This window comes from Trichechus manatus, unplaced genomic scaffold, assembly GCF_000243295.1.
Source record: "Trichechus manatus latirostris isolate Lorelei unplaced genomic scaffold, TriManLat1.0 scaffold00002, whole genome shotgun sequence".
NCBI classification, from domain to species: Eukaryota; Metazoa; Chordata; class Mammalia; order Sirenia; family Trichechidae; genus Trichechus; species Trichechus manatus.
In genome coordinates, this window is record NW_004443938.1 from 784311 (window position 1) to 796475 (window position 12165).

Below are 12165 nucleotides of genomic sequence, written 5' to 3' on the forward strand. Positions count from 1 at the left end.
CGTGTCCGCGTGTCTGACCCGCCCTGTCCGTCTGTCATGTCCTCAGCCGCCCCACTCTGGCTCCGTGTCCGCGTGTCTGACCCGCCCTGTCCGTCCCTTTCCTGACTCCTCCTCCTTCCCATCTGCCAGTTGTGAGCAGGCCAAAGATCTACAGCTCCGTTCTCCACTCCTATCTCCGTGTTTTTAAAACCTCTGGGAAGACCCGTCCATGCTGTCTCACGCGACAGCTGTCCAGCCCTTCCCCCCGGCATCCTTTGTCCGCACACACCCTCTTTTCCCAGGGCAACATCCCTGGGTCCTACAGTTGTCACGTGCTGTGGTTTCTGGACCTTGCCTGGTCAGTGCTCACTCAGACGTCCACTCATATGTGGATGCCACCCCTCCTATAACCTGCTATCCCGCAGAGCGCTCCGAAGAAGAGAAATTCAAATGGCTTAAACGTGGAAGTGCGCCCAACATCGCCAGGTGCCAAAGGAATTCCAATCAGATTAAGATACTATCTTTCCCATGAAACTGGCAGAGACTTAGAAACACACCCCGTCTCAGGAAGGGCGTCACAAGCTGCCGGTGACAGCGCACGCCGGGCACAACTTTTCTGGGAGGCAAGGAGGAGCGTGTTAGCGACCTGAGAAACAGACACCACTCGGCACACAAACCCAGAAATCTGTCAAAAACGGTAATTTCTTAAGGATGCAGCACATTCAAAAACGCACTATAAGCTCAGAAACCACCACGCTCACACACTCACACTGATCTGCTGCTGTGTTTTATACCTAAATATTCACTTGGGTAGGTAGAACTGTATTTTATTCCCATATGCCAGAGTTGCAAACATGATTTTAAAATACAGGTAGTCCCTGGCTTGCGATGGGGTTCCATTCTGATGACTGTCGTTACGTCGGTTCTGATGTAAGTCTCATATCTTTTTTTTTAAGTTTTCATTATTATTGTTTTTATGATCAGTTCTGTATAAATCCAATCTTTGACATCTGCGAGTCAACGTCTGAGAAACGGCACCCTCAGCAAACCCCGTGCTGTGACATCGCATGTAGTGTATATTACTAACGGTGAGACGTACCGAAAAAAAGGTCATAAATGTGGTTTGTTGTAACTCGAATACGTGGGAAGTCAAGAACTACCTGTACAGTGAAACCTGTGAGAGCCAGAACCGGACAGGACTCCATTTCTCTGGGTCTCGTGAGTTTTCTGCCTTCGTCAGCAGGCGGTCTTACTGCTTGTCTATCACTCTTTACAACTGGACGATATTTGCATTTTCCCTCTCTGACAGGTTCTGGCTTTCGCAAGTGTTACTGCAATATGTACCATAACTTCCCCTGAAGATAAGAACTTCTCAGAGTAAAAATTTTAAGAAACTGCCTCCCTAAGTAACTTCCTGTCCCAGAGGGCTTGCCCAAAGCACGGGATCCACACCTCCCCAACATGCGCAGGTAGTTCTGCCTCTGCCGAGACCGCAGGGTCTTCTCCACCCACTGTCGGTGCCGCAGCTTCGCGGAGGAGACGACCTGGTCGCACACCTGCTGGCACTGTGCGCTGACTTTTCGGAGCACGGCAAGCACTTCGAGAACAATTCGGGGGCAGTACAAAGTCGGGATGGATGTGCCGCAGAGCACCCGGAGCGCCTGGGACCACCTGCAGATTAGATGGTGACTCTGAGTGTACCTTTAATGACCGACATGTGTATTGTTACATTTAGGTCTGCTGAAACAACTGTCACACAGGCAGGTATTAATCACGTGCGTGCTTAACTGCCTGGAACCAAGCGTGCGTAGTGTTCCACCAGACACCACAGCACGGGCAAATACTCCCAAAGCTTACCTAGTTGTAAGGGCCCCGGTGGTGCAGTAGTCAAGAGCGACAGCTGCTAACCCAAAGGTCAGCAGTCTGAACCCACCACCTGTTCCTTGGAAACCCTATGAGGCAGTTCTACTCTGTCCTGTAGAGTCGCTGTGAGTCGAAACTGACTCAAAGGCAACCGGTTTGGTTTCGGATCTAGTGGTACACATCTCATAACCGTAACTCTTCCTTGGGGCAGTAAGAGTGGAATTCCAATGCTACTACCAAATAACACAATTCAAAAAACAGAGAACAGCTGTGTTTATACTCCGAATTTGCTTAATCAATGTTTTCACAATTCCCAGAATGTTCTGAAACTTACTTCTCAGCAGGAAAATAATCCAAGTTATCAAGACCACTGTGATACCCAGGTAAGTGACGGCAGAGCTCAGACATGATCTTTATAATTAAAGACTTGCAGGCATTTGTTTCAAACTGACCTTCTAATCTGAAATATATAAAATATTAAGGTAAATAACAATAATTAATATGTCCACATTAGGCCAATGAAAAATAGTGTTAATTTTAATGGTTCACTGAGCAAAGTGATTTTGTTTCCTCAGATGTAAAATGAGATGCCATCACAAACCTCAAATGTAAAATGAAAAGACCACCACTACAGACCCCTAAAATAAAATGAACCCCCCACTGCAGACCCCAAATGTAAAATGAGACCCATCACAGGCCCCCAATGTAAAATGACACCATCATAGACCCCAAATTAAAACAAGACCCCCCACTGCAGACCCCAAAGGTAAAATGAGAGACCCATCACAGACCCCAAATGTAAAATGAGAGACACCATCATAGACCCCAAATTAAAACAAGACCCCCCCACTGCAGACCCCAAATGTAAAATGAGACGCCCATCCCAGAAGCAGTGGTAAAAACACACAGCACATCTGCTGAAAGCAGTGAACTTTGTTGATAAGAGACTGAGTCCACAGGGGGCCCTATGCCTCACTGGTCTCTCTTGCCTCACTGCTCTCCTGAGCCAGCCAGTCTTCCCACATGAACATCACCATCCTTCCCACAAGCCCACATCTCCTGTGCTGGGCCTGAGCACTTCCCGCCCTCCCACTGCCCAGCCTGGTCTCCAGCCTCTCCAGTCCACCTCAGCATCCTGCCTCTGACAGGCTGGCTGCAGAAGAAATCCTGGAGTTGACTGTAACTGACACCATCTCACACCAGCCTCGGGGTGAACTATACCTGGCTGCTTCCAGAATGCGCTCTTCCGGCAAAGGAAGTGCAGGCCAACTGTGGATGCTTTCCTCACACCTCAGCACCTGAAAAAGGAGGCGTTTCGTTATTTTTAAATATTTTACCATTGACTTCCCAGAAATACACAATTTTAAATTGATACAGATGTTTCCAGGAAGCCCCCTAGGAAATTATCTTTTTAATACAGGACTTCAAACAGAAACCAAAAACCAAAAAAACCTCAAAAATTTTGCAAGTGAAACCAACAACCAAATTGAAAAAAATTTTTCTGAACCAGAACTGAAATGGAGATAGTTTCTTTTTGCTCTACTATTTTTGGTTCAACAATATCTTAAGCTGTAAGCAAGACCACTGGACCGTTCACGTTTGATTTGCATCTGGTGCCCATGTATGCTGAATGCGTCTCTGGCACACGGCTGGTGAGGGCACAGTTCGTTGCTTCAGTAGGCGAGGCTGTGCAGCCCCAGCGATAGATGATGACGACCATGACAGGAGACGACTCACACGCAGTCAGAGGTCGCTGTTTCTGTTCCGAGCGTGACCTCCCGCACGGTAACGAGAGCTGTGCCTGCTGAAGATGCGAGAAGCCCTCGGTGACTGAGAACACTCGTAGTCAGAAATCCGGAAGAGCAGGTTAACCTGCATTGAGTTCTGAACAGTTTCATGTGAACGGAAATTTGTCAGGTGTCAACATTGTAAACCTACATTATTCACATTTTATACATCTGATATTTAAATTCAAGAAGTAGAAAACAGTGTACGATTTTTTTAATTAAAAAGACAGTGTTTAATGAACAAAAATAAGAATGCTAGCTCAATATTCTTTATGTGAATTAAATCTTCCCAAGGCAACTACACTTATATACGTATTTCTTTAGTTTCTCATTCAAAAATGTATACACAGTTGTCTTGTGACAATGGCTGCAATCCAGGCATTGCGTCAGCAAGCTTCTCCTTTCCCTTTCCACCCCAGGTTCCCCATATCCATTCATCCAGTCTTCTGTCCCTTCCTGCCTTCTTGTCTTTGCTTTTGGGCAGATGTTACCTATCTGGTCTCTATACTTGATTGAGCTAAGCAGCATGTTACTCACACGTGTTACCGTTTGTTTTTATAGGCATGTCTAATCTTTGGCCGAAAGGTGGACTTCAGGAGTGGCTTCAGTTCTGAGATAGCAGTGTGTCGGGGGCCATAGTCTCAGGGGTTCCTCCAGTCTCTGTCAGACCAGTAAGTCTGGTCTTTTTCTGTGAATTTGAATTTTGTTTTACATTTTTGTCCCGCTCTGTCTGGAACCCCCTATTGTGATCCCTGTCGGAGTGGCTGCTGGTGGTAGCTGGGCACCATCTAGTTCTCCTGGGTTCAGGCTGGAGGAGGCTGTGGTTCGTGTGGTCCTTTAGTCCTCTGGACTATTTTCCTTGTGTCTTTGGTTTTCTTCATTCTCCTTTAGTCCTGACAGGATGGGACCAACAGATGTATTTTAGGTGGCCACCAGCAAGCTTTTAAGACCCCAGACACTACTCACCAAAGTAGGAGGTAGAACATTTTATGAACTACGTTATGCCAATTGAATTAGATGTCCTCCGAGACTACGGTCCCCAGCCCTCAACCCCAGTAACTTGGTCCCTCAAGATGTTTGGCTGTGTCTAGGAAGCTTCTATGACTTTGCGTTGGTCAAGCTGTGCAAACTTCACCTACACTGTGTGCTGTCTTTTCCTTCACCAAGCTTAACACTTGGAGCCCTGGTAGCGCAATGGTTAAGCGCTTGGCTGCTAACCAAAAGGACGGCAATTCAAATCTACCAGCCACTCCATGGAAACCCTACGGGGCAGTTCTTCTCTGTCCTATAGGGACGCCATGAGTCGGAATCGACTCAGCAGCAATGGGTTACTATCTAGTTAGTGATTTCCCCTCCCCACAGCATATAATTTTTTGATGATTCTATCCTTGCATTCAATCTCAATGTACTATCACAAAGTTTGCACTTACATGTTTAAATTTCGTATTTACCTCATAAATTGAAATGTTACCAAACACAAGCAGCTTGATGTTCTTGTTAGATGCCACTGAGTTCGTTCCAACTCATAGTGACCCCATGTACAACAGAATGAAACAGTGCCCAGTCCTGCGCCATCCTCACAATCATTGCTATGTTTGAGCCCATTGTTGCAGCCACTGTGTCAATTCATCTTGTTCAGGGTCTTCCTCTTTTTACTGACCCTCTACTTTACCAAGCATGATATCCTTCTCCAGGGATTGGTCCCTCCTGATAACATGTCCAAAGTATGTGAGACAAAGTCTTGCCATCCTTGCTTCTAATTGCATTCTGGCTGTACTTCTTCCAAGACAGATTAGCTCGTTCTTCTGGCAGTCCATGGTATATTCAATATTTTTCAATAACATCATAATTCAAATATTTTTTCTTCCATCTTCCTTATTCACAGTCCAGCTTTCACATGCATAAAAGGCAACTGAAAATACCATGCATAGCTTGGATCAGGCATACCTTAGTTCTCAAAGCGACTTTACTTTTTAACACTTTAAAGAGGTCTTTTGCAGCAGATTTTCCTAAGGCAATACGTCATCTGATTTCCTGCCTGCTGCTTCCGTTGGTGTTGATTGTGGATCCAAGTAAAATGAAATCCTTGACAACTTCAGTCTTTTCTCCGTTTATCATGATGTTGCTTATTGGTCCAGTTGTGAGGATTTTTCTTTGTCTTGAGGTGCAATCCATACTGAAGGCTGTGGTCTTTGATCTTCATTAGTAAGTACTTCAAGTCCTCTTCACTTTCAGCAAGCAAGGTTGTTGATGAGTCTTCCTCCAATCCTGATGCCCTGTTCTTCTTCATAGAGTCCAGCTTTTCGCATTATTTGCTCAGCATGCAGACTGAATAAGTATGGTGAAAGGATATAACCCTGATACACACCTTTCCTGACTTTAAACCACGCGGTATCCCCTTGTTCTGTTCCAACGACTGCCTCTTGATCTACGTACAGGTATGTTATCTGCATATCGAAGGTGGTTAATGAGTCTTCCTCCAATCCTCATGTTGAGTTCCTCTTTATATAGCCTAGCTTTTCAGACTGAATTAGTAAAAGGATACAACCTTGATGCACACCTTTCCTGATTTTAAACCATGTGGTATCCTCTTGTTTGAATAATTGCCTCTTGCTCTATGTACAGGTTCAGCATGAGCACAATTATGTGTTCTGGAGTACTCATTCTTCCCAATGTTATCCATAATTTGTTATGATCCACACAGTCAAACATCTTTGCATGGTCACTAAAACACAGGTAAGCATCTTTCTGGTATTCTCTGCTTTCAGCCAAGATCCATCTGACATCAGCAATGATAATCCCTCATTCCACGTCCTCTTCTGAATCCAGTTTGACTTCCTGGCCGTTAACTGTCAACGTACTGCTCCAATCATTTTTAAATCATCTTTCAAAAAATCCTACTTGTGTATGATATTAACAATATTGTTTCAAAATTTCCGCATCTCCTCTCTTTGGAATGGGCACATAAATATATCTCTTTAGTCAGCTGGCCAGGAAACCGTCTTCCAAATTTCCTGACATCTCCAGAGCTGCATCCCTTTGCTGAAATATCTCAATTGGTATTCTGTTAATTCCTGAAGCCTTGTTTTTTGTCAATGCCTTCAGTAAAGTTTGCAGCTCTTCCTTCAATACCATCGATTCTTGATTAAATGCTACCTCCTGAAATGGCTGAACATCAACCTATTCTTTTTGGTACACTGACTCTGTGTATTCCATCTTCTTTTAATGCTTTTTTGCACACAAGATACTTCAATACTGCAACTTGAGGCTTGTATTTTTTCTTCAGTTCTTTTCATCTGACAAATGTTAAGTGTGTTCTTCCTTTTTGGTTTTCTAACTCCACGTCTTTGTACATTTCATCATAATACTTTGTCTTCTCGAGCCACCCTTTGAAATCTTCTGTTCAGCTTTTACTTCATTATTTCTTCCATCTGCTTTAGCTATTCTATGTTCAAAAGCAAGTTTCAGAGTCTCTTCTGACATTCATTTTGGTCTTTTCTTTCTTTCCTGTCTTTTTAATGACCTCTTGCTTTCTTCATGTATGATGTGCTTGATGTCATCACACAACTCATCTGGTCTTTGGTCATTAGCATTCAGTGCATCAAATCTATTCTTGAGATGGTCTCTAAATTCAGGTGGGATATACTCAAGGTTGTATCTTGGCTCTCATGGACTTGTTTTAATTTTCTTCAGCTTCAACCTGAACTTGCAAATGAGCGGTTGATGGTCTGCTCCACAGTCGGCCCCTGGCCTTGTTCTGACTGATATTGAGCTTCTCCATCGTCTCTTTCCACAGATAGTTGATTTGATTCCTGTGTATTCCATTCGGTGAGGTCCATGTGTACAGTCACCATTTATGTTGTTGAAAAAAAGTATTTGCAATGAATAAGTCATTGATCTTGCAATATTCTACCATGCAATTTCTGATATTGTTTCTATCACTAAGGCCCTGTTTTCCAACTACTGATCCTTCTTTGTTTACAACTTTGGCATTCCAATCACCAGTAATTAATTATCAATGCATCTTTATTGCATGCTTGATCAATTTCATACTGCAGAAGTTGGTAAAAATCTTCAATTTTTTCATCTTTGGCATTAGTGGCTGGTGTCAAAATGTGAACAACAGTCGTATTAGCTGGTCTTCCTTGTAGGCGAATGGATAAATACTAGCCACTGACAGCTGTACTTCAGGATAGATCTTGAAATGTCTTTTTGAACATGACTGTGATACCATTCGTCTTTAATTTGTCATTCCCGGCACAGCAAACTATACGATTGTCCAATTCAAAACAGCCAATATCGGTCCATTTCTGCACAGTAATGCCTAGAATATTGAACTTTATGTGTTCCATTTCATTTCTGATGACTTCTAATTTTCCTAGATTCATACTTTGTATATTCCACGTTCCAATTATTAATCAATGTTTGCAGCTGTTATTTTGAGTTGTGCCACATCAGCAAATGAAGGTCCCAAAAGCTTGACTCCATCCACGTCACTAAGGTCGACCCTACTTTGAGGAGGCAGCTCTTCCCCACTGAGTGCCTTCCAACCTGAGGGGCGCATCTTCCGGCACTATACCAGACAATGTTCTGCTGCTATTCATAAGGTTTCTACTGGCCAATTTTTTTAGAAGTAGACCTCCAGGTCCTTCTTCCTAGTCTGTCTTAGTTTGGAAGCTCCGCTGAAACCTGTCCACCATGGGTAACCCTGCTGGTATCTGAAATACTGGTGGCATATCTTCCAGCATCACAGTAACTAATATGAAGAAAATTAATATTTCAATTGCAATATACCGTTATTTCACTGAAAACAACTTGATGGCATCACTATGAAGTGAGATTTTTCTTCAAAAAGGTGCTGGATTAATGTATGAGAATGTTGTAAAGTGGGACCTCAAACGGAAGAAATCAGCAAACGCTGTGAATGTAAAATTAAAGTTATTCTGGTTTTTATAATATACTGACAATACAGGACTAGAAGCATTTCTATATGTACTAGCTCTAATTCACTTCTACAAAGATATTTAAGTATTGTATTCTCTTTATGTATCACCCTAAAAACTTGTTTTTACTATAATGTATGAAAAAAAGAAAAAAAAACCCCATTGCTACTGAGTCAACTCACAGCGACCCAAAAGGACAGAGGAGAACTGCTCCACAGAGTTTCCAAGAGAAGCGGCTGGTGGATTCAAACTGCCGATCTTGTGGTTAGCCGCCGGGCTCTTAACCACTGTGCCACCAACGCTCCGTAATGTAATACGGTGACGATAAAGTGTGCCCTAATGTCAGTATCGGACCCTGGTGTCACAGTGGTCAAGAGCCCGGCTGCTAACGAAAAGGCTGGAGGTTTGAGTCTGCCCAGAGCTGCCTCAGAAGAAAGGCCTGGTGACCTACTTCCAAAAAAACAGCCACTGAAAACCCTATGGAGTACAGTTCTACTCCGACACACATCGGGGCGCTGTGAGTTGACAACAGTAAGAGAGAAGCCCTGGCTAGCTGGGGGTAAGACAACAGGTGGTGAGCCCGTAGTGTGTCCACTGAATACGAAGAGTGCACTAGGACGCAAACATTGTCGTCACTTCTAACCTGGAGATACGAGCCCGATGCCCTGGAAGGCTGAGTCCCTAGCCTGAGGGACACAACTGGGCAGCGAGCCAGACCCGCTGGTGCCAACGCAGAGGCTGAGCCCAAGCTGACAGCATGGAGCTGCCTCCTGCTGAGCAACGCCGCCAGAGATGCTCAGCTTCATGCCCCTCCTGGGCTCTCTCCCGCCAGCCCTCTCCCCACAGCCCTCTCCTGGACCCTCTCCCCCCAGCCCTCTCCCCCCGGCCCTCTCCCGGGCCCTCTCCCCCCAGCCCTCTCCCCCCGGCCCTCTCCCCCCGGCCCTCTCCCCCAAGACCTCTCCCCACAGCCCTCTCCCAGGCCCCACCTCCTGCACACCTGCTTTTTCAGCTGAGAAGCTGGATGAAAGTGAGAACTATAGCCTTCTGCGATGCTAATCAATGATTTTATTGCCGCTTTTTCCTAGTTTAGAAAAAAGAGACATGAGTTGAGTTACTGAAACTTTTGGCTAGGTTTCCAGTTTTCCTCCACTGAATTACAAATCATTTAAGAGTCTCAGTTCCCATGATCTCCTTCAAAGGACCCCACTCAGCTATAACAGAAGCTGTAACAGATAACCCTACTCTATTTGGCTGTAACAAGGCAGGACTCCTCACTACAGTGGGTTGGCATGGTAGTCAGTCATAACCAGCAAAATGACTTTCAAATGAAGCTAGGTAAAAATGGTAAGTTACAAAGACCACTTCTGTCTTCTTCCCACACTAACCTTTCTACATTAATTTTTCTATGTTGTTTGAACTTTTCAACAATTTTTATAACAGCTGCCATATGTAAATCTGAAAGCAGATGAAATGTCAATAACAAAAATTTCCAACAAAATTACTTGTTTTAAAAGAAACAATTTACATACAATTTATTGATGGATACAAATACCCCACCCATACCAACTTGAACGCCATCTTTAAAATTTCCCAGTATTTGGCTGATCCTGTTTTGTAATGCGTTATCTGGTTCTCAGTGCCCCTGGATGCATTCCTAAGACCTGGGTCAGGTTATCTCTGAGCAGCTTAAGCAACACTTACTGCTCTGTTACAGGCTGTGAGGAGGCTGCACACAGAGAACCGACTGAGGTATTTGCTCCAATGGGGAGACTGGCTCAGTCAACTAAGGCAGGAGCTGATGAAGGGTGAGGAGACTCTGGCTCAGTCAACTAAGGCAGGAGCTGATGAAGGGTGAGGAGACTCTGGCTCAGTCAATTAAGGCAGGAGCTGATGAAGGGTGAGGAGACTGGCTCAGTCAATTAAGGCAGGAGCTGATGAAGGGTGAGGAGACTGGCTCAGTCAACTAAGGCAGGAGCTGATGAAGGGTGAACTACATTTGAAAACGCACAGCTGAGAAAGGGGAGCTAACCAACCCTTCCCCTCCCCGTACTGACCTTCAACACTGATACTACATCTCCACTCGTGAACCTGAGTAAAAGCACAGTGGAAAACGCAAGCAACTGATTGGCTGCTTCTCCTGGAAATTCATTTAAGTTGACCTCCCCGTGGCTTAAACGATCTCTTATGCGGGGACCCTCCTGATGGTTCAAGAAGTCCCAGAGAAACTCCTTCAGACAGTGGACAAGAAAACATTTTGTTAGCAGGATCACAAAACAACTGCAGACTTAAATTTCTGGTGTTACACGCTCATTAACGTGTTCACTATGATGAAGGTAATGACGCCGCGCAGTTGAATCGTCCGCTCACTGGTCCTGAGTTCTTACTGTGCCCACACTACAGACCAAGCGGTCGTGGGTGGTGGGAGAAAGCAGGTCCCTGCCTCATGGAGTGGACTCTCTACTGGGGCTACAGACAGACAGACAGACACACAGTCAGGAAGTAGTAGGGCTATGGAAAAAAAAAACAAACAGAACAAAGAAGGGGCTTGAAAACGACCAGAGAGGTGTTTTGGGAACATGCGTCAGAGCCAGTACCCCAGAGGAGCAGACAGGCTGAAGCACACGGACTTGGGGGCAGGGGTGGGGGTTCCCGGCAGCGGGAACAGCGGGTGTCTCGGCTGGAGTCCGGCCTCCCTGAAGCTGCGTTCTTTCTGACTCAGCAGCCACCTCAGCAGCACTGACGGAACTGGAGAGGTTCCGAGGACCAGCTGCAGAGGGCGAAAGGACCACCGGGTGGGGCTGGTTCTCGTTCCCGTCTTCCTCTAAGGCGGAGAACGAGGCTGACCACCTGTGCAAACTGGCTCTTCCAAGGCCACAGACGCATCGCTCCTCTCTTCTCGTATGAACACCAAAAACCAAACCAAACCCGTAGCCATGAGGTCGATTCCAACTCCTAGCAACCCTACAAAGACAGAGTAGAACTGCCCCCCAGGGTTTCCAAGGAGCGGCTGGTGGATTTGAAATGCTGACCTCCTGTCTCCTCGCTACTCTCTCCAAACGTGCCCTTTTTGGTCTGGTTTTCACCTCTGAAGCCCGATGAAGATGACTGTTCTCCCTGCCAACAACCAGCCCAGACACCCGCCCACAGGAGGCAGGGAGAGGGCTCAGAAACTGCTGGCTGGCAAACGGCCAGCAGATGGCGAGCTAGAGATTCAGGGTGAGAAAGGGCAATGCTAAGTAACTCCTGCATCTTAGGAACCCGGAGGGGACGCCCAGGGAGCTTGTTTTAGGAACACAGATGGGACGCCCAGGGAGCTCATTTTAGGAACGCGGACGGGATGCCCGGGGAGCCCGTTTTAGGAACGCGGACGGGACGCCCGGGGAGCTTAGGGCAGTGAGAAACGTCACAGAGAAGAACTGGGATCAGGGTTCCCCAGCACTGTGTTCCATCAGGCTCGTTCCTCGGCCCCGAATTCTGACGCCACCTCCTACTCTATGGACATCCAAGAGATGGGAGAGTCGGCACCTGGCGGTAATGTCTGTTTTTAAAAAAATGTGTAAGCCTTTTCACTAAAGTCCACAGAGTCCTTTTTA

The 12165-nt window shown here is 45.7% G+C and overlaps 1 protein-coding gene across 3 annotated transcripts in view; it reads right to left on the minus strand.

Moving 5' to 3' along the window:
- The window catches only part of ERMARD (ER membrane associated RNA degradation), a 35115-nt gene that overhangs the window by 5254 nt on the left and 17696 nt on the right, over window positions 1–12165 (minus strand). For 2 of the 3 annotated variants that reach the window (XM_012554534.2, XM_023728440.1), the window contains 5 exons: window positions 10627–10800; window positions 9570–9653; window positions 3064–3140; window positions 2177–2302; window positions 1432–1650 (listed from right to left, as the gene is read on the minus strand). In XM_012554534.2, the coding sequence (XP_012409988.2) occupies window positions 1432–1650; window positions 2177–2302; window positions 3064–3140; window positions 9570–9653; window positions 10627–10800 (680 nt within the window). The remainder of the gene's footprint in view (window positions 1–1431; window positions 1651–2176; window positions 2303–3063; window positions 3141–9569; window positions 9654–10626; window positions 10801–12165) is intronic. The other variant, XR_002823569.1, reaches the window with a different exon arrangement.